Source organism: Lissotriton vulgaris, chromosome 5, assembly GCF_964263255.1.
Source record: "Lissotriton vulgaris chromosome 5, aLisVul1.2, whole genome shotgun sequence".
Classification (NCBI taxonomy): Eukaryota; Metazoa; Chordata; class Amphibia; order Caudata; family Salamandridae; genus Lissotriton; species Lissotriton vulgaris.
The window spans coordinates 548686764-548708097 of NC_141693.1; the positions used below are offsets into that span (position 1 = coordinate 548686764).

At 45.3% G+C, this 21334-nt stretch overlaps 1 protein-coding gene across 1 annotated transcript in view; it reads right to left on the reverse strand.

Annotated features, from left to right (window-relative positions):
• The window catches only part of TUBGCP2 (tubulin gamma complex component 2), a 465124-nt gene that overhangs the window by 105461 nt on the left and 338329 nt on the right, over positions 1 to 21334 (reverse strand). Inside the window, exons 11-13 of the mRNA XM_086921996.1 lie at positions 20853 to 21033; positions 15910 to 16082; positions 15403 to 15531 (exon numbers count right to left, since the gene is read on the reverse strand). Of these exons, the coding sequence (XP_086778122.1) occupies positions 15403 to 15531; positions 15910 to 16082; positions 20853 to 21033 (483 nt within the window). The remainder of the gene's footprint in view (positions 1 to 15402; positions 15532 to 15909; positions 16083 to 20852; positions 21034 to 21334) is intronic.

Below are 21334 nucleotides of genomic sequence, written 5' to 3' on the forward strand. Positions count from 1 at the left end.
TCAATGTAGAAGGTCAAAGCAATCTCAGGTGATGGAAGGAGATTGCACTGGCAGCACCTGCAGTTTGCTCATGTGGCACACCAATGTATTGGTGATAAGGAATAGTGTTTAAATGTCAGGGGTTGCAATGAGCAGCTGTGCATCTGCTCAAACTGTATGTCCACAAGAAATTTCAGGTCAAGGTTCAAGTTCCACTATAGCTTGAAGACTGGCTTTGGGATAGTGTTTTGACTCAGGCCTTTTAGAAAATGCGTCACAAGAGGTGACTTAAAAAGAGAGGGTAAATCAGGCAAACATAAAAAAGCAAAAAAGGACCATCAACTGTGCACTCTGAAACGTATGGTTAGGCCAACAAAACAAGCAATAACACATCAACACGTTTGGACAGCAGGGGATCAAGATGACACACTACATCAGGTCCAAACTCCTCCCAGTGCCTGAAGTACATGGACTTCTTTTACAGAGGTCTGGATGCAAGAATGACACCTACCCCTTCAGGTAATAAGTTAAAAGCACCCAAATGTTGCCTATCAATCAACATGCATGAACGGTTAAGTTTTGGAGATTCAGGTGCTTTGCCCTCCCCTTCTGTTGATGTGACAGGAGGCCATGGCAAAGGGGTCATCACTTTGATGGAAAACATTTCTTGCCCTGGAGCTCTAGGGGCCATACTCTTCTAGCCCAGTCTGGAGATATTAAGATGACTTGGGTCCAGTCTGTCATGATTTTCCCCTGAACTAATGGCAGGAGAGGTAGAGGTGGAAATGCATACAGAAGCAATCTGGTGTTTGCATGAGGAGTCTGCACGAGGCTAGAAGCAAAGGGAACCTTCCACTCCTAGCCCCAGGACAGAGCCCAAAATGTCTATACCATATCCTAAATGTCCCGGCAGCCAAAGGCCTTGAATTACATTAGGTTCAGGATAGACCTATGAAGGGAATTCACTGAATAAGGCTCTGGTTGGACTTTAGCTCATTGAAGCTAAACCCCAAGAGAAAAAAGCAGGGCCCTTTCTCTGGAGGTGTTCTGCAGCTGATTGCAGCAAGTCCACCTTCAGAAGCCAGGTGTCGAGTTATGGGAATACAAGTATCCCAAACAAAAGAATATGGCTGTGGTCACCACTCTCACTTTTATGAAACCCAGGGGGCTCCGGTAAGGCAGAAGAGAGCATGGTCAACTGGAAGTGTTCTGACCCCAGCATGAAACACATATATCACTTGCGGGATTGCAGGACATTTGTCTGAAAATATGTGTCCTTCAAGTCCAGAGGCATCTCCTAGTCTCCAGGGTCTAGAGAAGAGAGCATCTGAGATAGAGTGAGCAAACTGAATGTGTTATTCCTTAGAATTCAATGCTCAATATTTCTTCAGCATGAGGAAACAGTGCAAATAGAAGACTTCACTCCTTTCAGGGTCCAGCATCTGTTCACTGGCACCTTTGGCCTGTGGGAGACTGACTTCTTGTATCAAGATAGCGGAGTGATCCTACAAAATTCACTCTGATGTTGGGGGAAGGTGAGGAAGCAATGTATGGCAGGGAGCAGTCCCTTTGAACAATTTTCAAAATACATTGCTCAATTGTGATGGATTTATTCTGTTAAAAAGTCAGGACTAAAGCGCCTTTCAATTTTTTGATGCCTTTATTCATTTATTTTAATTTTACTTTGAATGTTCTGTATAGCGCGAACAAGACCTTGTGGGTATCAAAGTGCTTTACAGGGCAAATATAGGTGGTAGACATAAGCATAAAAATACTAGGAGTCAGATTAATACAGAAATTGTAATATAGATTAGCACATATATACATAACTGTATAAAATAGTTCAAGTGAATTTGGCCAAAAGAAACGATTTCACTTCTTTCTTTTTTTAAATGTCATGGATAGGTTCATTCTCATGTCTGGGGGCAAGGCGTTCCATATCCTGGGTGCCATTCCTGAGAAGGTACGGTTGTATGTTTTCTTCTTGGAAAATTGTTGTGGTTTCAGTAGAAGGTTATCGGAACTCCTAGTGGTTCTGATACCACCCGATGGTACCAATTTCTCCGCTAGATATCTCGGGGTTTTGTGGTGCAGTGCCTTGTGTGTCATGCAGCTAATTTTCAGCTGGATTCTGGCTTCGAGAGGTAGCCAATTGAGGGCACGAAGGTCAGGGGAGATGTGACAGTGTCTTTTGGAGCCTGTGATGTGTCTAGCGGCTGAGTTGATTGTGGCTCAAAGGGGGGCTGTTGTTGATCTTTAAGCCTATAGGTGTCCCTTCGAACCCTGCAAAGATCCACATTCCTTCATTCATAGATCTCCAGGTGGGAAGGAAATGTTGTATACTGCCCACAAATAGATGGTTGTGGATATGTGAGGGCAAATCAAAGTGGCATGGAAACTGCTACAGCAAGGGAGGAGGAGCTAAAAGTTGCAGTTCTTGCTGGTGTGAAAAGACTTGACAACCACTGCATCCTCTGCATGGAAAGAATCGATTGTGTTGCTGCACAGACTGGAAACATGGAGGCTGCCAATAAGCTAGGTCTCTTGATTAGCCCCTGAATTTTCTTTACTGCTGGTGAAATGGTCTGGCTGGTGAAAACAACCCCAAATATTGTGCTGTGCTGCACCCTTCTTTAATTCATTCAAGAACCAAGTCAATCATGTCTATGAACAGTCTTGATCCGTCTAAGGGCACATCCATGAAGTATGGATGCTTGAACATCTCATAAAAATCCAATTGACTGCATTGAAGCATATGATCCAAGCATAACTCTGATGCCAATGTGACTGCCTCTACAATCTTTGTTGTCCAAGCCAGCATACAACATATACTTTGGCCCAAACAATCCCATATGAACGCTATGTGGCAGAGAGGCTGGCAAGATATCAGTGACCACTCACATAGATACTCATGGTCATAATCACCTACTAAGTATCTCAACACCCTTTTTTAACATTGTCCAGTAGCTTGCAAATAATGTTTTTTCCAACCAAATCATAGCAGGACAATTTTTAACATTTTCTGCACTTATCACTCACAACAACCAGCTCCACTGTAGTTCAGGTGTCGCAACACACCCTGATGGCACTCGGTCATCAGGGTGGACCCCAATGATGAAGCATGTCACTACTAGGCTGGTGAGAGGGTTTTTTTTTACAAAAGGAAAAATTGTCCTTTTCTCAAATACACATCCCATTCAGAATCTATGATTTTCTGTGGTGATACTCCTTTTTTTGTAACTAAGATATCAATGACCATGTCCCAAAAGGCATGGGTAACTGTCCAAAAGGCACACTACACTTAAGGATTGCACAGTTAAGCTAACTGAGGAAAACGTTTTGTTGCCAAAATCATCAATGTTTCAATTACCTATCTGGGGAGATTGATCAGGAAGGCATTTGAAATGGTATTACTAGTTGACTTTTGTACCATCGTTTTTCAAGACTATGGTTTACTTTCAAAAAGTTGGACTCATTGGGGGCTGGTTTATGTCACCTGCCCAGGGGGTCAACCAACAGCCAGCTAGCCGAGCATTGCTTAGATCAAGCAGTAATTAGAGTGTCTTTGAGAACCTCACTGATTGAATGGCAATATTGGCACAGATGAACTAGGGCTTGATTGAAGGATTTCAGTCAACAAACCTGGCATAGTTTCAAGCGTAGGCAATTGTAAGCCCAATACTTCTGCTGCTCCTTGCACTGCTGCTGTGAAAAAGGCTATTTATTTTGCTGGTGGCCCAGATGAAGAGTCCAGCTTTGTCTCTGGGACGTATTTAGGCCACTGGAATTTTGCAAGTCTAGGTATAGCCCTTATATAGTGCAATTGTGGGGTTGGGGGGCAGGTTATCCATTTTCTCAGAACCATAACATTTGTGAGGGTCGTAAGGTATGCCTAGAGCAGGTCAAAATCAGAACTGTATAATGACTCTGGTAATACTGGCGTCACGAAAGAGACTGAGGAGAAGAATGTGTCTGTGTGCTTTAGTAATTTTGTAGAGCGATAAAGGTCTGTAGTGGGAAGATGTCGATAAAGGTCTGTAGTGGGAAGATGTTGGTTTGGTGTTAGAGACTGGCATCGAAACTGTGTCAAGCACAGCACAGTTAGAAAGGTATAGCCTCCGGCATGGAAAGAACCAATGAGCGCCTTGGAGCCAGAGTAGAAGTCTGGACCAGAGTCAGTACGGGCCCAGTATCAGGTACCAAGGGGTCAGTTGGTGCAAGCAGAGGGCCTTCCGGCAGAAGTCTAACTGAGGGGCCTTGCAGCCTCATGGGCCAAAGGGCACACCAGAAGGAGCTTTTAGCATCCTGGAAAATTTGCAGCAGAGCTCTTTTGAAGACTTCCATTTGCTGTGGGATCAATGAAGGCCAAGGGAATTTGGGGCTCAGGCAATAGATGTGGGCCTTGTATGGGGTTAGGAAACACTGGGAGCAAATAACCTATTGATTGATGCCCCCACTAGATGTTTGAGTGTTGGGATGGGTTTGAACTCCGATTTCTTTTTGTGCTTATGGTACATTTTTTACTTTGCCTTACTGGAAGGCTTAGAACGGGACTTCATATTGGACAGACCGCTTGATTGAGATTGTGAACAGCTCCACAACCTGGACCATGACTTTTTGTTTCACTGCAACCTTTTCTTAAGCACGGCAACACAGCGTTTCCCCTCTCGCACTCTGATCGGCTTTCAGAGCATGAGGGCATACTTGGCACACAACTTTGAGTCATGGCAGGAACCCAAACAACAGAAACAAAGGGTACTGGGTCCGTGACCAACCGCTGCTTCCTGCATACTAGGCATGGAACAATCCTGACGTTTTTGGGGTAGACATCTTCCATAGCTCACTGTCTAAAAATATTTTGGTAGTCATTGGAAGACCTACGAGTTGGGAACGGAGCTCTAGGTCTACAGTCAACGGTGCAGGAAGAAACAAAAATGCTGACATTGGCATGCATAAGGTTGTTGTTTAAATTAAATTCCTCATCTTACTTTCAGAGGGTATGAAGTCACAATGGAGCTGGATGGAATATGAGAGTGTGGCTACAGAATTCTATGGATCCAGCCTGGTAGTCAGGACAATTCTAATGGTGAGGAATCTGTGCTTAGAAGTATCCATCATAATATATGCTTATAAGACAGTTGAAATGTGTGGAATCGTGAAAAACCTGATAATTTGCAAGCAGTTTAGATTGGACAACACAGGTAAAAGAAGAACAGAATAGTTCATAATGTGTAATAAAACTGTGAACGACCAGCATTGTTTACACCAAAGCTCAGGAATAGTTAGGTGTTGCCACATGAATTACAATGGCAGAATTTAGGCTGCTGAAATGGTGCATTGTTCTTGATTACACACGCACACACGGAACAGACTAAGTTTTACTTATACGTTCTCTGTAGCACTGCTAACCTTGAAGGCACAGATATTTACATGACACTACAACAGATGACGTACACAGATCACATTAAAGTTACAAAGGTATGCATGTTTAAGTTCAAATGCACCCAACCCACAATTTGAACAAAACTGTTCTATAAAATCTAGGTAATTAACACTTCACAATTCTTGAATTCCACCATATTTATGATGTGTGAGGAAGTGCCCTCTTTTGGCATGGTTGCCCCCACTTTTTGCTGAATTGCTGATGTGCTTTGACTGAGTGTGCCCTGGGCTCCTGCTAATCAGGTACAGAGGGCCTATGTTTTTTCCCTAAAACTGCATTGAAGCCTAAACCCAATTGGCATCTCTGACCACAGGTCACCCCCTGGTAAATGGTACCACAGGTACCCAAGGCACTGTGACCAGAGAGGGCCTCTAAGGGCTGTCACACTCACACACTGCCTTTACAGGCTGCATGTCTTGGTGAAGAGTCGACATGGCACCCATCTCTGTGTGCCATGCCTACAACCTACTGCCCTGGCATAGGTCAGTCACCCCTCTAGCTGGGTGCACTATACCAGTGGTAAAGGTACAGGTGCATGAACCCTCTACCCCTACAGTGTCTAAGTCCACTCTTAGACATTTTAAGTGCAGTGCTGCCATTAGGAGTATATGGTGCTGGAAGTTTGTCATTACGAACTCCACAGCACCATAATGGCTACACTGAAAACTGAGAAGTTTGGTTATTTTATGTTATGTTAAAAGCTTTTATAAAGCAAACGTGCACCAAGCGGTTTCATGGCGCTAAAGAGGCAGAAAGCTGATAACAGGAAACTGAGGTTAAATGTCATATCATGAAACTGAGGTTAAATGTCATATCATTGGGCTAACAGTCGAATCTTAAGCAGTTTTCTGAACTGTGCGTAGGACATTACCAATCTCAACTCCACGGGGAGAGAGTTCCAAAATTGTAGGGCTAAAACAGCCAATCTTGAGCCTCCATGCTACTTTTTTTTTTTATTAGTCATTTCAGCCATTATACAGCCGTCTTTGCCGGCCAACATATCAGAGACAACAATGAAAAGACGGATGACAAAAGAAACCCAAGCAATCCCCCCCAACATAAAATCAGCCATACATGCACCATATTAGCCCTCAGTCAATGTGCAGTAAAGAAACAATCCAGCGCCACCCCCAGTAACAGTAGTGCATTATAGCAACGGGGCCAAATGCCCAGCCTCTCCCATCTATTAATGTAGTTTCAGTCTGAGTCCAGTTCCTGTTGAGCCAAAAAGTATTCCTTCAGAGGAGCCCATATGTCCTTGGGCCGGACCGGAACCGGTAGTTCTTCGGCATACAGTTCAAGTTGTTCACAGCAGTAAACCATGTCCTTTAACCACAGCTCGGTCTTGGGTTTCAAACGGCTGTCCCAAGTAAACAACACCCTCCGCTTGGCCAGTAACAAGGACACCCTCACAAATCTGCCCAGCACTGTTCACATCCTGTCCCCATCCAAGGTACATACCCTAAAAGGGACGTTAATGGTGTACTCTGCAGTTCTACCCCAGCCATAGTGCCCACCAGAGTCAGGACTCCCTGCCAGTATTCACTCACCCGACCACACGCCCACGCAAGATGCAAAAAATCCGCACCTGCCTGGCAACACCGCTTGCAACAATCTGAATCACGTAAGCCCATTTTATTCAATTTGGCAGGTGTTTGGTAGACCTGGTGTATACATTTTAGGTGGATTATCCGCAAATTATTGTTGGACGTCAGTTGACTTGTCAATGCACAAATATGATCCCACATTTCCTCTGTAATAGGGGGGGGATCATAGAGTTCCAATGCTCTAAGCTGCGGTCCACACCTCTGGGAATGTCCACCTGAATCGCTTTGTACAATTTGGTAATCATCTTTTTTCGATGAGGGGCCTCTATCACCAATTGCAAGGCCTTCAGTGGCGTTGGTTCGTTATGGAAGGATGTGTAATGGGCCTGCATGGCCCAGCGTAATATATAGCAAGTATATGTAAACAATAGTGTGGGATGTTGAATGTATGCTAACCCCGCACCCGTAATGTATGTCCCTGTAGGGTACAGTTCCTGTAGCGTCGTGATTCCAACCTCTCCCAACGCTGTGAGGGGACCATGCTCTTGTGCCATGGACAAAGCTGCGTGACCAGCAATAAGCATCGCAAGCATATACAAAGGGAGTTTCTGCGTGCGTTTCCCTATCTCCTGCCATGCTGCAATAGTGGCATCCAGCGTGTTGATTTCTAGTCTAGGCGTTTGTCGGTCAGTGTGAGTGATAATGCCACACAAAGGTGTTGGATGGGCGTCCCCCTCCTCCACCGCCACATGCGGTATGCATTTGTGCGGCTTGAACCAGAAGTAAGCGAATTGCGCTTGCCCACATAAGTAATACGCATAGAAATCTGGAGCGGCAAAGCCACCCAAGTCAAAGGGCAGCGCTAGCGCACGCCAGCTAAGCCTCGGCTGCAGGTTTCCTCATACCAACCGTAGTAGCTGCGTCTGTAATGTTTTGAAAATGTGTTTAGTCAGTGGTATAGGGATATTACTGAATAGATACAAGAATTTTGGAAAGACAATCATCTTAATTATCGCAATCCGATCAGCCAGGGAAAACGGCAAGCCAGCCCAGCAGTCTATCTGTTGTACCAAACCTGTGTAGGCGCGCCCGTAATTTCCCCGTATTACCACTCCCGGTTCTCTATGAAGCCACACCCCCAGGTATTTTACGGGGTCCACCAACCAAATCAGTGGGTATTCCACTTGAGGCTGGGTAGTAATAGTAGTTAATGGGATGATAACGGATTTGAGAAGTTTTGCCCTTCTACACCACATGCGATACAGAAACCTAGAGATTGCATAAACAATGGGCAAATCAGTGTTTGTTTTTAAAAGTCTATATACTTCCATACATCGACGAGAGCCCAGATTCCTGCATAAATTAATTAGCTCATACTGCCGTATTATACGATAACCCTCACAGAAGAACAGCACATGTATGTCAGTCTCTTCTTTGGCAGTACATGCAGGACAACCCTTTTGCAGACCATTTGTCCATTTATTTGTCACAGCATGGAGCGGGAGACATCCATGTCGAAACTGCAGGAAGAGTTTCCTAGAAAGAGTTGGTTGAATCACATCAAGCACAGATTCAATGGCATATGTGCATTTAACCTCCAGAAAGGAAGATGTCCTGGTACCAACTCCGGGGCCTGTGTACAAATTCCTCAAGTGCACATCCCAATATCTTCCAATCAGTTTCTTACGTGTGATTCTAAAACAAGTAGTACTCTGATTTTCCCAAAGATCACCATAGCCTAAAGCGAACAAAGTTTGTTTAATATAGGCTATCTACGGATAACTCCCACTCCCAGGTAAACTAAGAATCTCGATTAACTCTTTTTTAAATATGGCTAGTTCAGGAGTTGTCCATATCCTTCGCCAATAGAGGAGTGGCCTACAACCAACCTCATGAGGGATAGGTCTGACGCCAAAATCTAAGCGCAGTGGGGTTAAAGTAGTGCTTACTGGGAGCCCAACTATTCGCCTGAGAAACTTGTTCTCGTTAGTCATAATCGAGTTGATGTTGGAATAGCCCCATAGCTGCGCACCATAAAGAGTAGCACTTCTTAACTGTGTTTTGTAAATTTCTATCACAGGACTTAGAGGTTTATAGTGCGTATTTCTAAAGAATTTAGCCAGCCCCCCCGAAGTTTGAGTTAATTTAAGGTTTGCCTTAGTTAAAGGAGGTCCCCAGAGCATCTTTTCGTTCAAAGTAACCCCCAGATACTCAAATTCCTGAACTCTTTCTAGTGGAACTCCATTCAAGTGGGGGCCAGGATGGGTGGATCTACGGGGATTGAAGACCATATACTTAGTTTTTTGGACATTGATCTCCATGCCCCGGTCCTTACAAAAATTTAAAAATCGATCCAAAATTCTTTGTAGCCCGTGTATTCAGGTCTCCTCCCAACAGGAGCGGCGCCTCCAGCCAGGACCGCAAAACCTTGAGCATTTGTAAGAAGGCTGATACATCATGTTGATTATTGTCACAAGAGTGGGACCAAATTTGCCCTGCACCATCGCCCAGCGCCCCTCGGTGTCTGTGCTAGTGCGCAACGCTGTAAACTCTACTCCTCTCTTAACCAAAATCAGGACCCCTCTGGCGTAGGTGGAATACGAGGAAGCCAGCCTATATGCCGCCCATCTACTTGCTACAGTGGTTTCAGTAGTTTTACTCAAATGAGTTTCCTGGAGAAGGGCTATTTTCAAATTATGCCTATCTAGGTGAGCGAGAACTTGTCTGATCTTACGAGGTGAATTGAGCCCTCTCATAGTCCAAGTTATGCATATGGTCTTATCGCCCGTTGCCCCTATCTCCACAAAATACCATTACCCAGTAGTATGGCGCCTGGCTGTCCCACTTGCGCATCACGATCCAACCACACCCCATGTACTGCAGGCTGAAAAAACCCAAACCCCCCACCTCCCCCCACCCACTTCAGCAACCCCAACAAGCCAAAGACATACCCCACATACAACTCCCGCCCCCTCAAAACCAAAATTGAATGAAACCTCAGCTTGGTCGTGCCCATGAGGGATCGTAGCCGCAGGTCCTCACCTAATCATGTGAGGTAGAGGGGCAACCTAAGATACATCAAATCCCACACCTCAGTCGCACCCCAGGTGTCGCTCTAACCTGCGAACTCTGCATTAATCAGCCAGGCAGTCGTCAAAGCCAACAATGTCATCATTATTCACATGAGGCGTATTCTAATGAGAAGCAACAGTAGAGTCCCAAATCTCAACAGTACACATCGGCATTTCCACATTAACATCATAAGATACATCAGTAAACAAGGCACTCAATAACCCCGCCTTCTCTGCCCCTTATGTTTCAATCCAGCTCAACCGAGCGCACAGATGCTCACTCAATGTGTACGAAGTCCTGTGTCTCGTCTGTCCCAAAATATAGACCATCATGAGGGTTTGTCCAGCAGAAGCTACAAAAGACTATACAAACAGAGACTTCCTGGCGTACACACAATGTCAGTCATCAATGTCATCTGTGTGAGCAGGAGATCTGCTCTGATGGTGCAGTGATTTAGCATAGTCCATCGCTAATTTAGGATTCGTGAAAATCTTAGAATCAGCTGCCTCACCGATACGCAGTCGCGCCGGGTACAGCATGGCGTATCTAAGTTTTTCTTGCATCAGCATCTTCTTCACTTCCTGGAATTCCTTACGCCCCCTGCCTGGACCGTGGCCGTAAAATGAGGAAAGAAGGAGAGCGTATTTACCTGCCGGTTAATGGTGCCCCTTTGGCGCGTGATGGTTAACACCGTATCGCGGTCTCTGTAATTTAACAGTCTGGCAATTATCGGCCGTGCCGGGGTCCCCGGAGCAGGGGGGGGGGGGGGGGGGGGGGGGAGCACCGCCAAGGACCGATGCGCACGCTCCACTGCGAACATGGGCTACAGGAATTCCGCCCCACAGACATAACGCAAAAGGTTTTCGAGATAATCCTCAAGGCGGCCAACGTTGGTGGTTTCCGGTATGCCTAAAAAGTGTACGTTGTTGCACCTCGAGCACGCCTCTATATCTTCATTCTTGGCCTGGATCACTGCAAGTAATTTCGCCATGTCTGATTGCTTCGAGCTGACCTTCTGCAGACCATCTTCCGCATCCGAAATGCGCTGCTCTGCTTCGCCCAGTCTCGCAGCCTGCTTATCAAGCTTAGAGGAGAAGTGATCCATCAGCCAATTTAACGCTTCAATTTTTCCACCAATGGCTTGAAGGCTAGCATGGATGGCGGCCAGCGATTTCTCTAAGGCCGTCGGCACCGGCATTGATGAATCAAGTTCTGTATCAGAGGAGAACTGTTGCGACGACTTACCACCTTTGCGCTGCTCAAACGTAAGTTTTGACTGAGTTTTTTCGGACTTGCCCATAGCGACGCCTGATATAGCCAGTCTTGTCAAGCTGAAATGAGGAGGTCAGTTCACGCTATGTAGGGGACAGCTATCCCACTGATTACTGTAGGTTATGACCAGCGCTGACCGGAAGGCTCCCCGCTGAACTTGGCGCAATGATGCTTCTCGGAGGCCAGCACTAGCTCAGTGGGCTCCAAAGGTGCTTCTGCACACTCTGAGCACCTCCCCCGCTTGATCCCACAGGTTCAGGCTCAGTATTCACAAGCCACAGTCCTCAAGCCTCCCAAGCTCCAGCTAAATGCCAGTCACGCTAAGCTGCCTCAGCTCTCAGGCCTTTAGACTGGTGGAACACGCAGAGGTCAATGTGCACCTCCACGTAGTCGTCGATGCAGCGCTTCAGCCTCCAAGGCCCTCGCTAATTGCCGCTGCGGTACTTGCCTCCACCACGTCTTCGTTACTCCCGATGCCCCGGGGGCACCGCGCCGTAAGAGAGCAATCGTCGACACCCGACTCACCACAGGGAGCAAGCGTGGCTCCGATGCAGGCCACAAATCCAGCCGCTTGCGGGAGACACGCCCCCACAGTCTCCCCCGCGGCCTCCGCCGGGCGCTCCAATTTTCACCGCCGAGGGCCGGCACTCACTCAGCTAGTCCCCCACACTATCAGGCTGCACCAACGGAGCGTCTCCAGGCCGCCAGCGTCTCTCCGCCTGTCATCGATGCACAGAATGAGCACCCCGGTAAGCAGTCTCCCCGCTCGGCCTCCGCAGCTTCGGCCGCCATTACCATGCGGTCCGCGAGACGCTGCTCCGTAGGCTCACTATGCAGGGGCGCCCAGCAACAGCCGTTACACCAAACGGGAGCCTGGCATAATCCGCTACAGATCCGACAGTGTTCCACCCGAGATGGACCGGGTTGGGACAGGATATTGTAGGATATCAATAAGTGGCCCGCCGAGCTACACTAGTGTGCGGCCATTTTGCCAGTCGCCAAGCCACGCCCCGCCTCCATGCTACTTATGTTTAAAAGAGGTAGTGACTAGCAGGTTTAAATGAGGAGCGCAGATTCCAGGAGGGAACATATTGTTGAATCCTAGAAGAGAAGAAAGCTGGGCTATTGCCATGAAGGGCTTTAAAGATAGTAAATCCCAGCTTGAAAGCACACCTCTTGGCCACGGGGAGCCAGTGTCGGTTTTTCATAATAGGTGTCACATGCTGCCACTTTGGTGGGTGAAAGAGGAGTCTGGCAGCTTTGTTCTGGACCAGCTGAAGACGTCGCAGTTGATAGGCGGGGATGCCACAATACAAAGAGTTGACTGAAATAGGGGTTAGGCCCAATGGACAGGACCCGGGTAGGGCCTTTTAAGAATGAATTTAACAAGAAAAACCTGGAATCCTATTTCTTCGTTTCCAAGCCACCACACTATTTACTTTTAGTGGTTCGGGTTGTTTATTTTACCCTTTATTCAAATATTTAAAAAACTATTTTGTGGAAATTCTCTTTTTTCAGAGCAACACATTTTAAACAAAAATATAATACTAAACGTTCAACATTTATGACATTACTGTGTTTAGACAATGTGAAACATTAACATTTTTACAAAAACTCATGAGACAAAACATGTAGATAAATCAAAGACAATTTTGACCCATATACATCACATATATATGTACTCCACAACACATCATCTTTCTTAGTGCATATATATGTGTATGAACAAATATTCAATGTCAAAAATTCAATTAACATGATTTCTACACAACAATCTATTTGATTAAATTCGAAGGCACCAATTAATTATGTCTGCCGACGCGTTTCTAGCCTCGTTTTTTCAGTTACAGGCTTTCATCAGGGCTTCTTATTATGAACAATTTGGCCATATCTAATGTCTTTGGTTTGAATCTTCTCTCAACCCAAATGTAACCAGCAAGACGTTTATGGACACTCTCTCTCAAAAATATTTGCCTGCGGGACCAACGGGGACAACTTGAACTTGCTTTTGTGTCCAGCGCAATCTCCTTGGAAAACGGCTCTGTCAGGCGCCAGTATTACACCTATCCCAGTAAGGAGAGGAAGGAGTTGTCAGCGAGAGTAGAAGACTAGTACAGATCGACCGAGAAAGTAACAAAACAAAAATTAAGAAGAAGGAAAATGTGGGCTGCTTGCTTGGTTTTAGAAAATAAAATAACTAAAAGAATATTTTTATACATAAACAATTGGTCTGAAGTTCAGTCTTTGAGTGTGTGAACTCATTTGCTGACTGAGTGTGTAGAACAAATGCTTAACACTGTCCTGATACTGCCTGACTGCTTGACCACACTACCACAAATAGAGACTGAGGTGCTATCTAACTTTACCTCTGCCTACCTTTGGGGATCCACTGAACTCTGTGCACACTATACCTCACGGGTATAGTATATACAGAGCCAGCTTCCTACATGATGTATGTTTTTAAACCATGTTTGTCACTTCGAGACAAATGCTCTTGTTATCGCTTGCTTTAAACTTGAGCCAACACACAATATTAACAACATGTATCAGGAAGATAATCTTGCCAAAATAACATTCTCATATAAACTACCAGTTATGAAATAGAGAAAAAAATTGGGCAACTGTAGAATTAAATAAGTCACTGATTAAAACCAATGGCTATAACAAATTCACGGTTTAGTACTGATATACGAATTATGAAGCCTGAATTATACAAAGAATAAAATTAAGCATTTGCCTAAGCAAATGGAGGAACTACAGTGTGGCATTAAACACATGTAATAGAAACTGAATGTCTGGTTCATGCTATTTATACCCATGCTGGATACAGAAGAAGAATACGAATTAGGAAAAAAATAGAATTGTTTGGTGTCTGCTCGACTCCTAAAAATTCAATTGTGGAAAGTACTGATCTGCAACAGAATGAGAAGTACATCCCGACTGCCAACCCCAAATGAAGTCAACGCATACTGGTGCAGCCAGTCAAAGAAGGCTTTGTTACTGTCACTTTGAATGCATCTTGGCCTTCACATTACAACCAAGTTGGAAATCTCCTTCTCCAACCTTATTTGGAGGGAAATCTAGGTGACACTATAACCACTGTTCTCACTGTTAGCTGACCAACTCGCCAAAGGATTTCTGTATTTTATTCAACTTCCTGTGTAAATACAGATAGTAAAACATTACTACCTCCCTGTCAATCAGGCTTCAACCTCACACCTTCTGGTACAGAACACCCCATTTCATGTTGTGATCTTCGCCGAGGCACACCAGCAAGCATTAGTCTCTAGAAAAAAACCTGTTCTTGAATTAAGTCTCCTTATACGCCTGACATGGTTTTATTGAGAAGAACAGCAAATAAAAAGGAAATGAGAACAGCACTACACAAAAGCAGCAGAGAAAGAGGACTAACAATGCCTCTGTTTTCCAAATAATTGAGATGCAATTTCATTTCACACAAAAGAAATACGCTGGAAAACACACTTAGACAAAATATATCAGAAATAAATCTGAGGGTCACCTGCAGTATACAGAGCAGGCCTGACTGTATATTTACTGAGGCTTCAATTACTAAACTTGATTGTAGTGGCCCTATTCACTGTTAACAGTGCAAATGATTCAATCAAACGGCTAAAATAACCAACAAATGCATGAAATACAGCGACAGTTTAACCAGTGGAGTTGTATAGGCACTAAAAGAAACAGGTGTTGTGAGCAAGTGCTTAGGTAACAATCTAATAGTTGTTGGGGAATGGAATCACAGAGCTGTGGAATTAAAAGAGGTTTGACCAACACAAAGACAGAACTGCCTTACCAGAGGCCACAACCAGCAAGTCAAGGATTTCAACAGCACTGCACCATACAACTGCACTTACATACTACAAAGAGAAGACATATCCGTCCCATGTACAGGATTCCTCCACGTTTGCCCCACATTCCCTAAACAGTATACGCTTCAGACAGGCCCGTGCCAGCATGAGCGGGATTCATGGAAGATTACACTACACACTCGAAGACTATATACCGTTCAGACAACATTCATGTCAGCTTGTACACAATTCCTGAAGCAGAGGCTCCAACCTAATTTACCATTTGGCAGCGTGCAGAGACACCTGCTTGGCAGCCTTGTTGTAGATCCAGACGTTGCACAGCAGCCGCTCCACGTGCTTGCAATAGAACATATGCCGGAAAAGCATCTGGTATCGTGTCAAGGCCTTCCTGTGCAAATCAAAGTGGGACAGGGGACAGCTTGAGTACAGAGATACTTTTGCACAAAATGTACTAATGATTGATCAACAACATTGGACTAGCCATGTTTAAAACATGTATGCAAATACAGTATTCAAATGCAGTTCTCATAAATATGAATACCAAGTTTGCCCTTTTCTTTCTCCCACTATCATTCATGAATTATGGTACAGGTACAAACTTCAGAAATTACAGGGATCCCCATATTGGAGAGTGTGCACAAGTGCCCGCTAGCTCCATCTTAGATCAAACATTCCTTAAACACAAAATTAGTACTAAATAGTCATCATCAGCAGTACAATCTTATTTCAAATTTAAAAGATGTAGATGCTTTTTCCGATAAGTCACCTGTTTATTATAAGTGACAGGGGCCACTTAACAATGTAGTCAAAGGAGAAGGCCTCCAGGCCACTGAGCACCAGTTCGGTCGGATCAGTATTGATGAATGCCTTTTCCAGTTTAGTTTCAATGGCGAGAACCCGTAGAAGTTGTGTGATCAGATCATGGGACATCAGGTCAACCTGTGGTGAGAAGCAGAGGCTTCAGAGGAGCTGAAAACGTCCATGGGCAAGTCACTGACAGTGCAATGGGTCAAAAGCAGTTAGGTAAATAAAAGTATAAGTTATTGCAAAATATTACATAACTTGTGCAATTATAAGGCAAGCAGTTAATAGTGAAAGAGATTAATCAGGGTATTTGTAAAAGAGAACAGCTAGAGAAAGAAAAGCAAAACTAGTTGAACGGTGTGAAGAGATTAAGGAGCAGCTGTACTAAAAGACTGGTGGCAAAAGCTGGCTGCAAACTGTGCACGGATTTTCTGTGACCATTATTTAATTTTGTGTTGCAACCGATGTATTATTATTTCTCATTGCAAAATCTCCAGTAGCAGGGGCTCACAGAATGCCCTGTTCAATGTGTATTAGTTAGGCAGGTTGCTATTTGCGACCACCCTGTGTTTGGCTACATGGTGGCCTGACAGAAATACCCTGTGTTTGTTGTGATGGAATCATGTTATTCCTGACCCTCTGCAAAAGGAAGAAGTTACAATGTTAGCTTTGTAGAAAGGTTGGGTTGATTTAAAAATAATTGAGTGGGACCAGATTAAGAGGTCCATTGCCATAAAGAAGGATGGAAAGGAATGTATCAGATCTGGATGTGAGATCAAAGGCTGATTGACTAGAAAGAAGAAGTTACTTACTTCCGGTAATGCTCTTTCTACTGGATACTCTCTCTAACCTCCGATTTGTCACCTTTAGAGTATCTCCAGGCGCCAGAACATCTTTCATCATAGCCCCAGCACACCAGTAGATGGCGTCATGCAGCTCCATGTTGATCCCACTTGCCCCGGAAGTGGCAGCTGGAATAGCATGATGTCAGTATCCTACTTGACACATTCTGCGCCCTTAGACACCGAACTCAAAGGATCAGTTATTTGCTCCCATGTGCAGATCTCTATTTCAGGAACTTTTTTGAGATCTGAAAAGAGTCCATATTACAGAACGGGAAGGCTGGAGGGAGCTGAGGAATCTTCGGTTAGACAGAGTAGCCACCTAAAGAGAGTTACTGAAGAAAAGTAACTTTTTATTCCAACAGCAGATTTTTCAATTGTATAATTGATACTAAAGCAGTATCTACCCCTTGGTGGTTCTCTGGAATGACCTAGACCAAATGTCCTAAAGGACTGAATGGACAAAATGCCCTTGCCGTTGCACCTGGCAGTCCAATGCAATAACGCTTCAGAACATGTGAACGGATGACCACGTTGTAGCCAATCAGTTTTAGCAGCGTTAGCCCTATTGGAGTAGACCACTATCCTTCTGGGGACTCCTTTTTTCCATTGCATAGCATATCTAAATACAAAGGACTATCCACCAGGATAAAATCCTCCCCTTACTTACCTTGCTGTCTTTTCCCTGGGGGAACCCCACAAAAAGCTGATAGTCCTCCCGATGGTCTTAGGTACGATCAATGTAAACATTTAGTGCTCTTCTGGGGTCCATACAATGGAGTCCCTACCCGAAGCAAAGAACTTTGGAAGTGTGACGTCCCAATATGAAAGGGAGTCTCAACCTTTGGTAGAAATGCAACTCTAGTCCTCAGCACCAGCTTGGCTGGAAAGGTTATGGTGTAGGACTGACAAGAGTTTGAAGCTCATTCAAGCGACGAGCTAAGGTTATCGCGATGAGAAAGACCATCCTCTGGGTCAGGAGACATAAGGGATAACTGTCCAGCAGCTCAAAAGGAATGCACAAAACTAAGAACCAAATAATGTCCCACTAAAGTACGACGAGGAGTTTAAGTAGAATCGTTCATTAATTGTTTAAGAAATTGCATCACAGCAGATTTGAACATAGATGGTTGGTCTGGCAGACACAAAAAGCCTGATAGGGCCAACAGGTAACCTTTAACCGTGCTCACTATAGGTAATTGCTGGGCTAAAGATAACAAAAATAATAAGACATTGGACTGTTTGGTGTGCAACCAAAGGGTCCACATTACGAGTACCACACAAAGCCTCAGTCTTGTGCCAGAGTCTAAAATAAACAGACTTTGCAAAAGGACACCTGGCAACAAGAATGACAGCCACTACTTTGGAAGCAAGATAAAATGCAGTCAAATGCCTCCGCTCATGGAGATGTAGACTGCGCAGGCCTAAGTCCAAGTCATTGCCCTACACTATGACAGAAGATCCGCCCAAAGCAGCAGCCTGATTGGAGGACAGATACTCGAGCCCAGAATTTCTGAGTAACACACGCTCCTGCCCCAATCTGGAGTGACTACGATGACATGGGCACAGTCATTCCTGATTTCCTTTAGAACTCGGGCCAGGAGATGTAGCAGCGGGAAGGCATACAGGAGTCCTGTGTCCACTCTAGGTGAAATGCATTTCAGAGAGATAGCCTTTTTGGCACTCCAGCATGCTAAAGTGTTGGCAATGCACGTTCTCTGTGGTGCAGCAGAGATAGAGGCAGGGATTTCCCCTTTGCTGGGTGACACTTCTGGTTGTAACTGCCATTTGTGATCAGCTAGGCATCTCCAGCTGCCCTGATGTTTAAAGATTCTGCCAGGTGGTGTGTGGTTCGAGAATTGCCCTGATGATTCAGGCAGGTCCAGAGGCACAAGGCCTCCTTGCACAGAGCCCAGGACATCACCCTGCACTGCTTGTTGCAATACCACATGACCATAGAATTGTCCATGAAGATCTGAACCAGCCTCTCTTTGAAGGATGGCTTTCAATGCAAAGCAAATAGCTGAAACTTCAACAAGTTGATGGGAAGACCAGAGACTTCCGATGACAAGATCACATCCCCAACCCAGCAGAGACGCATCCATCACTACTGTCCACGCTGGCTTGGGTAGGGAAGAAGGGTCTGCCACTGGTACAGTTGCAGTCTAGCAGAGACAACTGCAGATCTTTTGCAGTCTCCTCCAAAACCTGGATTGACTTTGACAGATTCCCTTGTTGCTGGGCCCACTTAAGACTTTAGATCCCAGCGCAGTGCCTTGACATTCTACATAGCATGGTCAACCAGCCGGATGCCATCCTAAAATATCAGCATTATAGCCCGAAAGCCCATGACTTTCTGATCCTGAGGGAAGGCCTGGTAACACACTGTGTTCCAAAATGGCTCATAGGAAAGAGGGCACCTGTGAAGAAATGAGGTGTGTTCTGCATGTTCATAGTGAATCAACAATGTCACGATGTTCGCAGTCGTCCAGAGGTGGTCCATTACCGAATGCAAACCTTTAGCAGCCAATTGTAGAGGTAGGGGAAGACTGGTATACTTGACCTCCAAAGGTAAGCTGCAACCACCGCCATCACCTTCGTAATCACCCAAGGGACAGTAGTGAGGCCGAAAAGGAACATGGCAAACGGAAAATGCTTGTGGCCCACCTAGAAACGCAAGTAGCACCTGTAGGCTAGCAATACAGGAACATGGAAACAGGTGTTCTGCAGGTCTACTGTCGCCAAAGGCTAGCTGCTTTGGACAGAATCTATTCTAAAAAAGTCAACATGCTCTGAAATTCGACTCCTAGGTGAAATTGCCATTTTGTCTGAGTGAGAATGAAAAGGAAGCGGTTGCATTACGGCTATTCCAGGACTCGGCTGAGATTGGTACGGTTTGGAGTCAGACAAGAAAAATGGATTGGGGTACTCCTCTGGCATTGGTGCCAGCTCCAACAAGGAAGGAGCCGGCGTGGGTCACGGTGCCAGATGAGGAGTATGCTTCAGAGTTGGAGCGGAACCAGTTGCGGGTTCAGGAGGTATCGGCAGTGCGGAGGGCTGCCCATCAGCATTAACCTGACTGGTCTCCTCTGTGGATCCTTGGGCCCGAAGGCACGGCATAAGGAGCCAGCAGAAATCCAAAGATTTGCAATATGGAATCCTTGAATGGCTCAATCTGTTGCAGCATCCCTAATGGACCCTGAAATTCAGAGTGCTTCGGGATCAGCTGCAGAATTGGTTCTTTGGCAGGGAACACAGACATGCTCATGACTTCTCAGCAGAGTGGGAGGAATCCCTCATGGATTTTTTATATTTGATTTTGGACTTACCCAAAGACTCGGACGGTGAAGGAGAAGGTTGTGGCCAAGACAGTGGGAACTAAGGCACACTCAACTTCAAACGGGAATGGGACTTGTAGGACTTTCCCATGTGGTCCAAAATGTACAGCTTGGCTTCACGACTCCAAATCGACTTTGGATGCATAACAGTACACTCCTAGCATGACTTATTGGCTCGAACCCACACACCAGAGACAAACATCATGGGGATCTGTCAGCAAAAACGGATTATGACAGCCTCAACCAGGCTTAACCCCTGTATTTTAAAGAGAGGATGTTACTTTGCAAACTGGAAAGAAATTCATCATACAACAAATTATTCAATTGAAAGGAAAAAGCTAGGAGCTAGCTCTGGATCCATGAACAAAGGTGCTCAAAGAAAGCATCTAACAAAAGTGTGCTTGTGTGATGCTCCAACCGTCACTTCAGAGGAGGAGCGGGGTCGATGCAGAGCCTACAGCCAAGCAGGGGCTATGCAGAAAAATCTTCCCGATTCAGTCTAGAGATATTTTAAAGTTGAGCAATCTGCAGTAAGAAGTATCCATCCGAAAGAAGAAACACAAGAAGTCATTGTGGAACTAGGTGGAAGGTAAAAGGTGGTAGCTCACTAGCAGCAAAATGGGGAAGAGACAATGAGAATGAAAGGTACATCTGCTAACAACATAATATAGTTGTGGGGCAGTGATAATGGTCAGCCAGTAATACCAAATCTCCCCATGCTTTACCTTCAGGTCATCTTTGAAAGGATCAGTGTTAGCCGTGCTCATGCGCAGAGCTAGCTCCAGCAATGCCTCGAGGCGGCTAGGGATAATGTCCTCCACAGATTTCTTCAGTTCCTCTTCCGTCAGATCCATAAAGTGGACAAAGAAATCCCCCTGGTCCATAAGGAAGTAGTGCTTTATTGACCTATTACAGAGATAAGTTTGAAGGTGGGAGTGGCAAGAGTAGGAGAAAAGAATAGAATGAGAGTTAATAACGGAGGAAGACACCACAAACCTAGCTAAAGAGCTGCTCTCAGTCACAAGCCAACAGTGAGGGACAGATTGTGAAGGCATCCTCTTCCAGAATACCATAATCCTTAGAACATGCCTGCTTAACCGCATCGCTGCAGCAGCTTTTCCCGCTGTGTGCGGCACATTTTGAAAAGCAGCTTTACCTGACAAGCTCAGCTCGTCATCCGCACACGACCACCGTGGCTGATGACGAG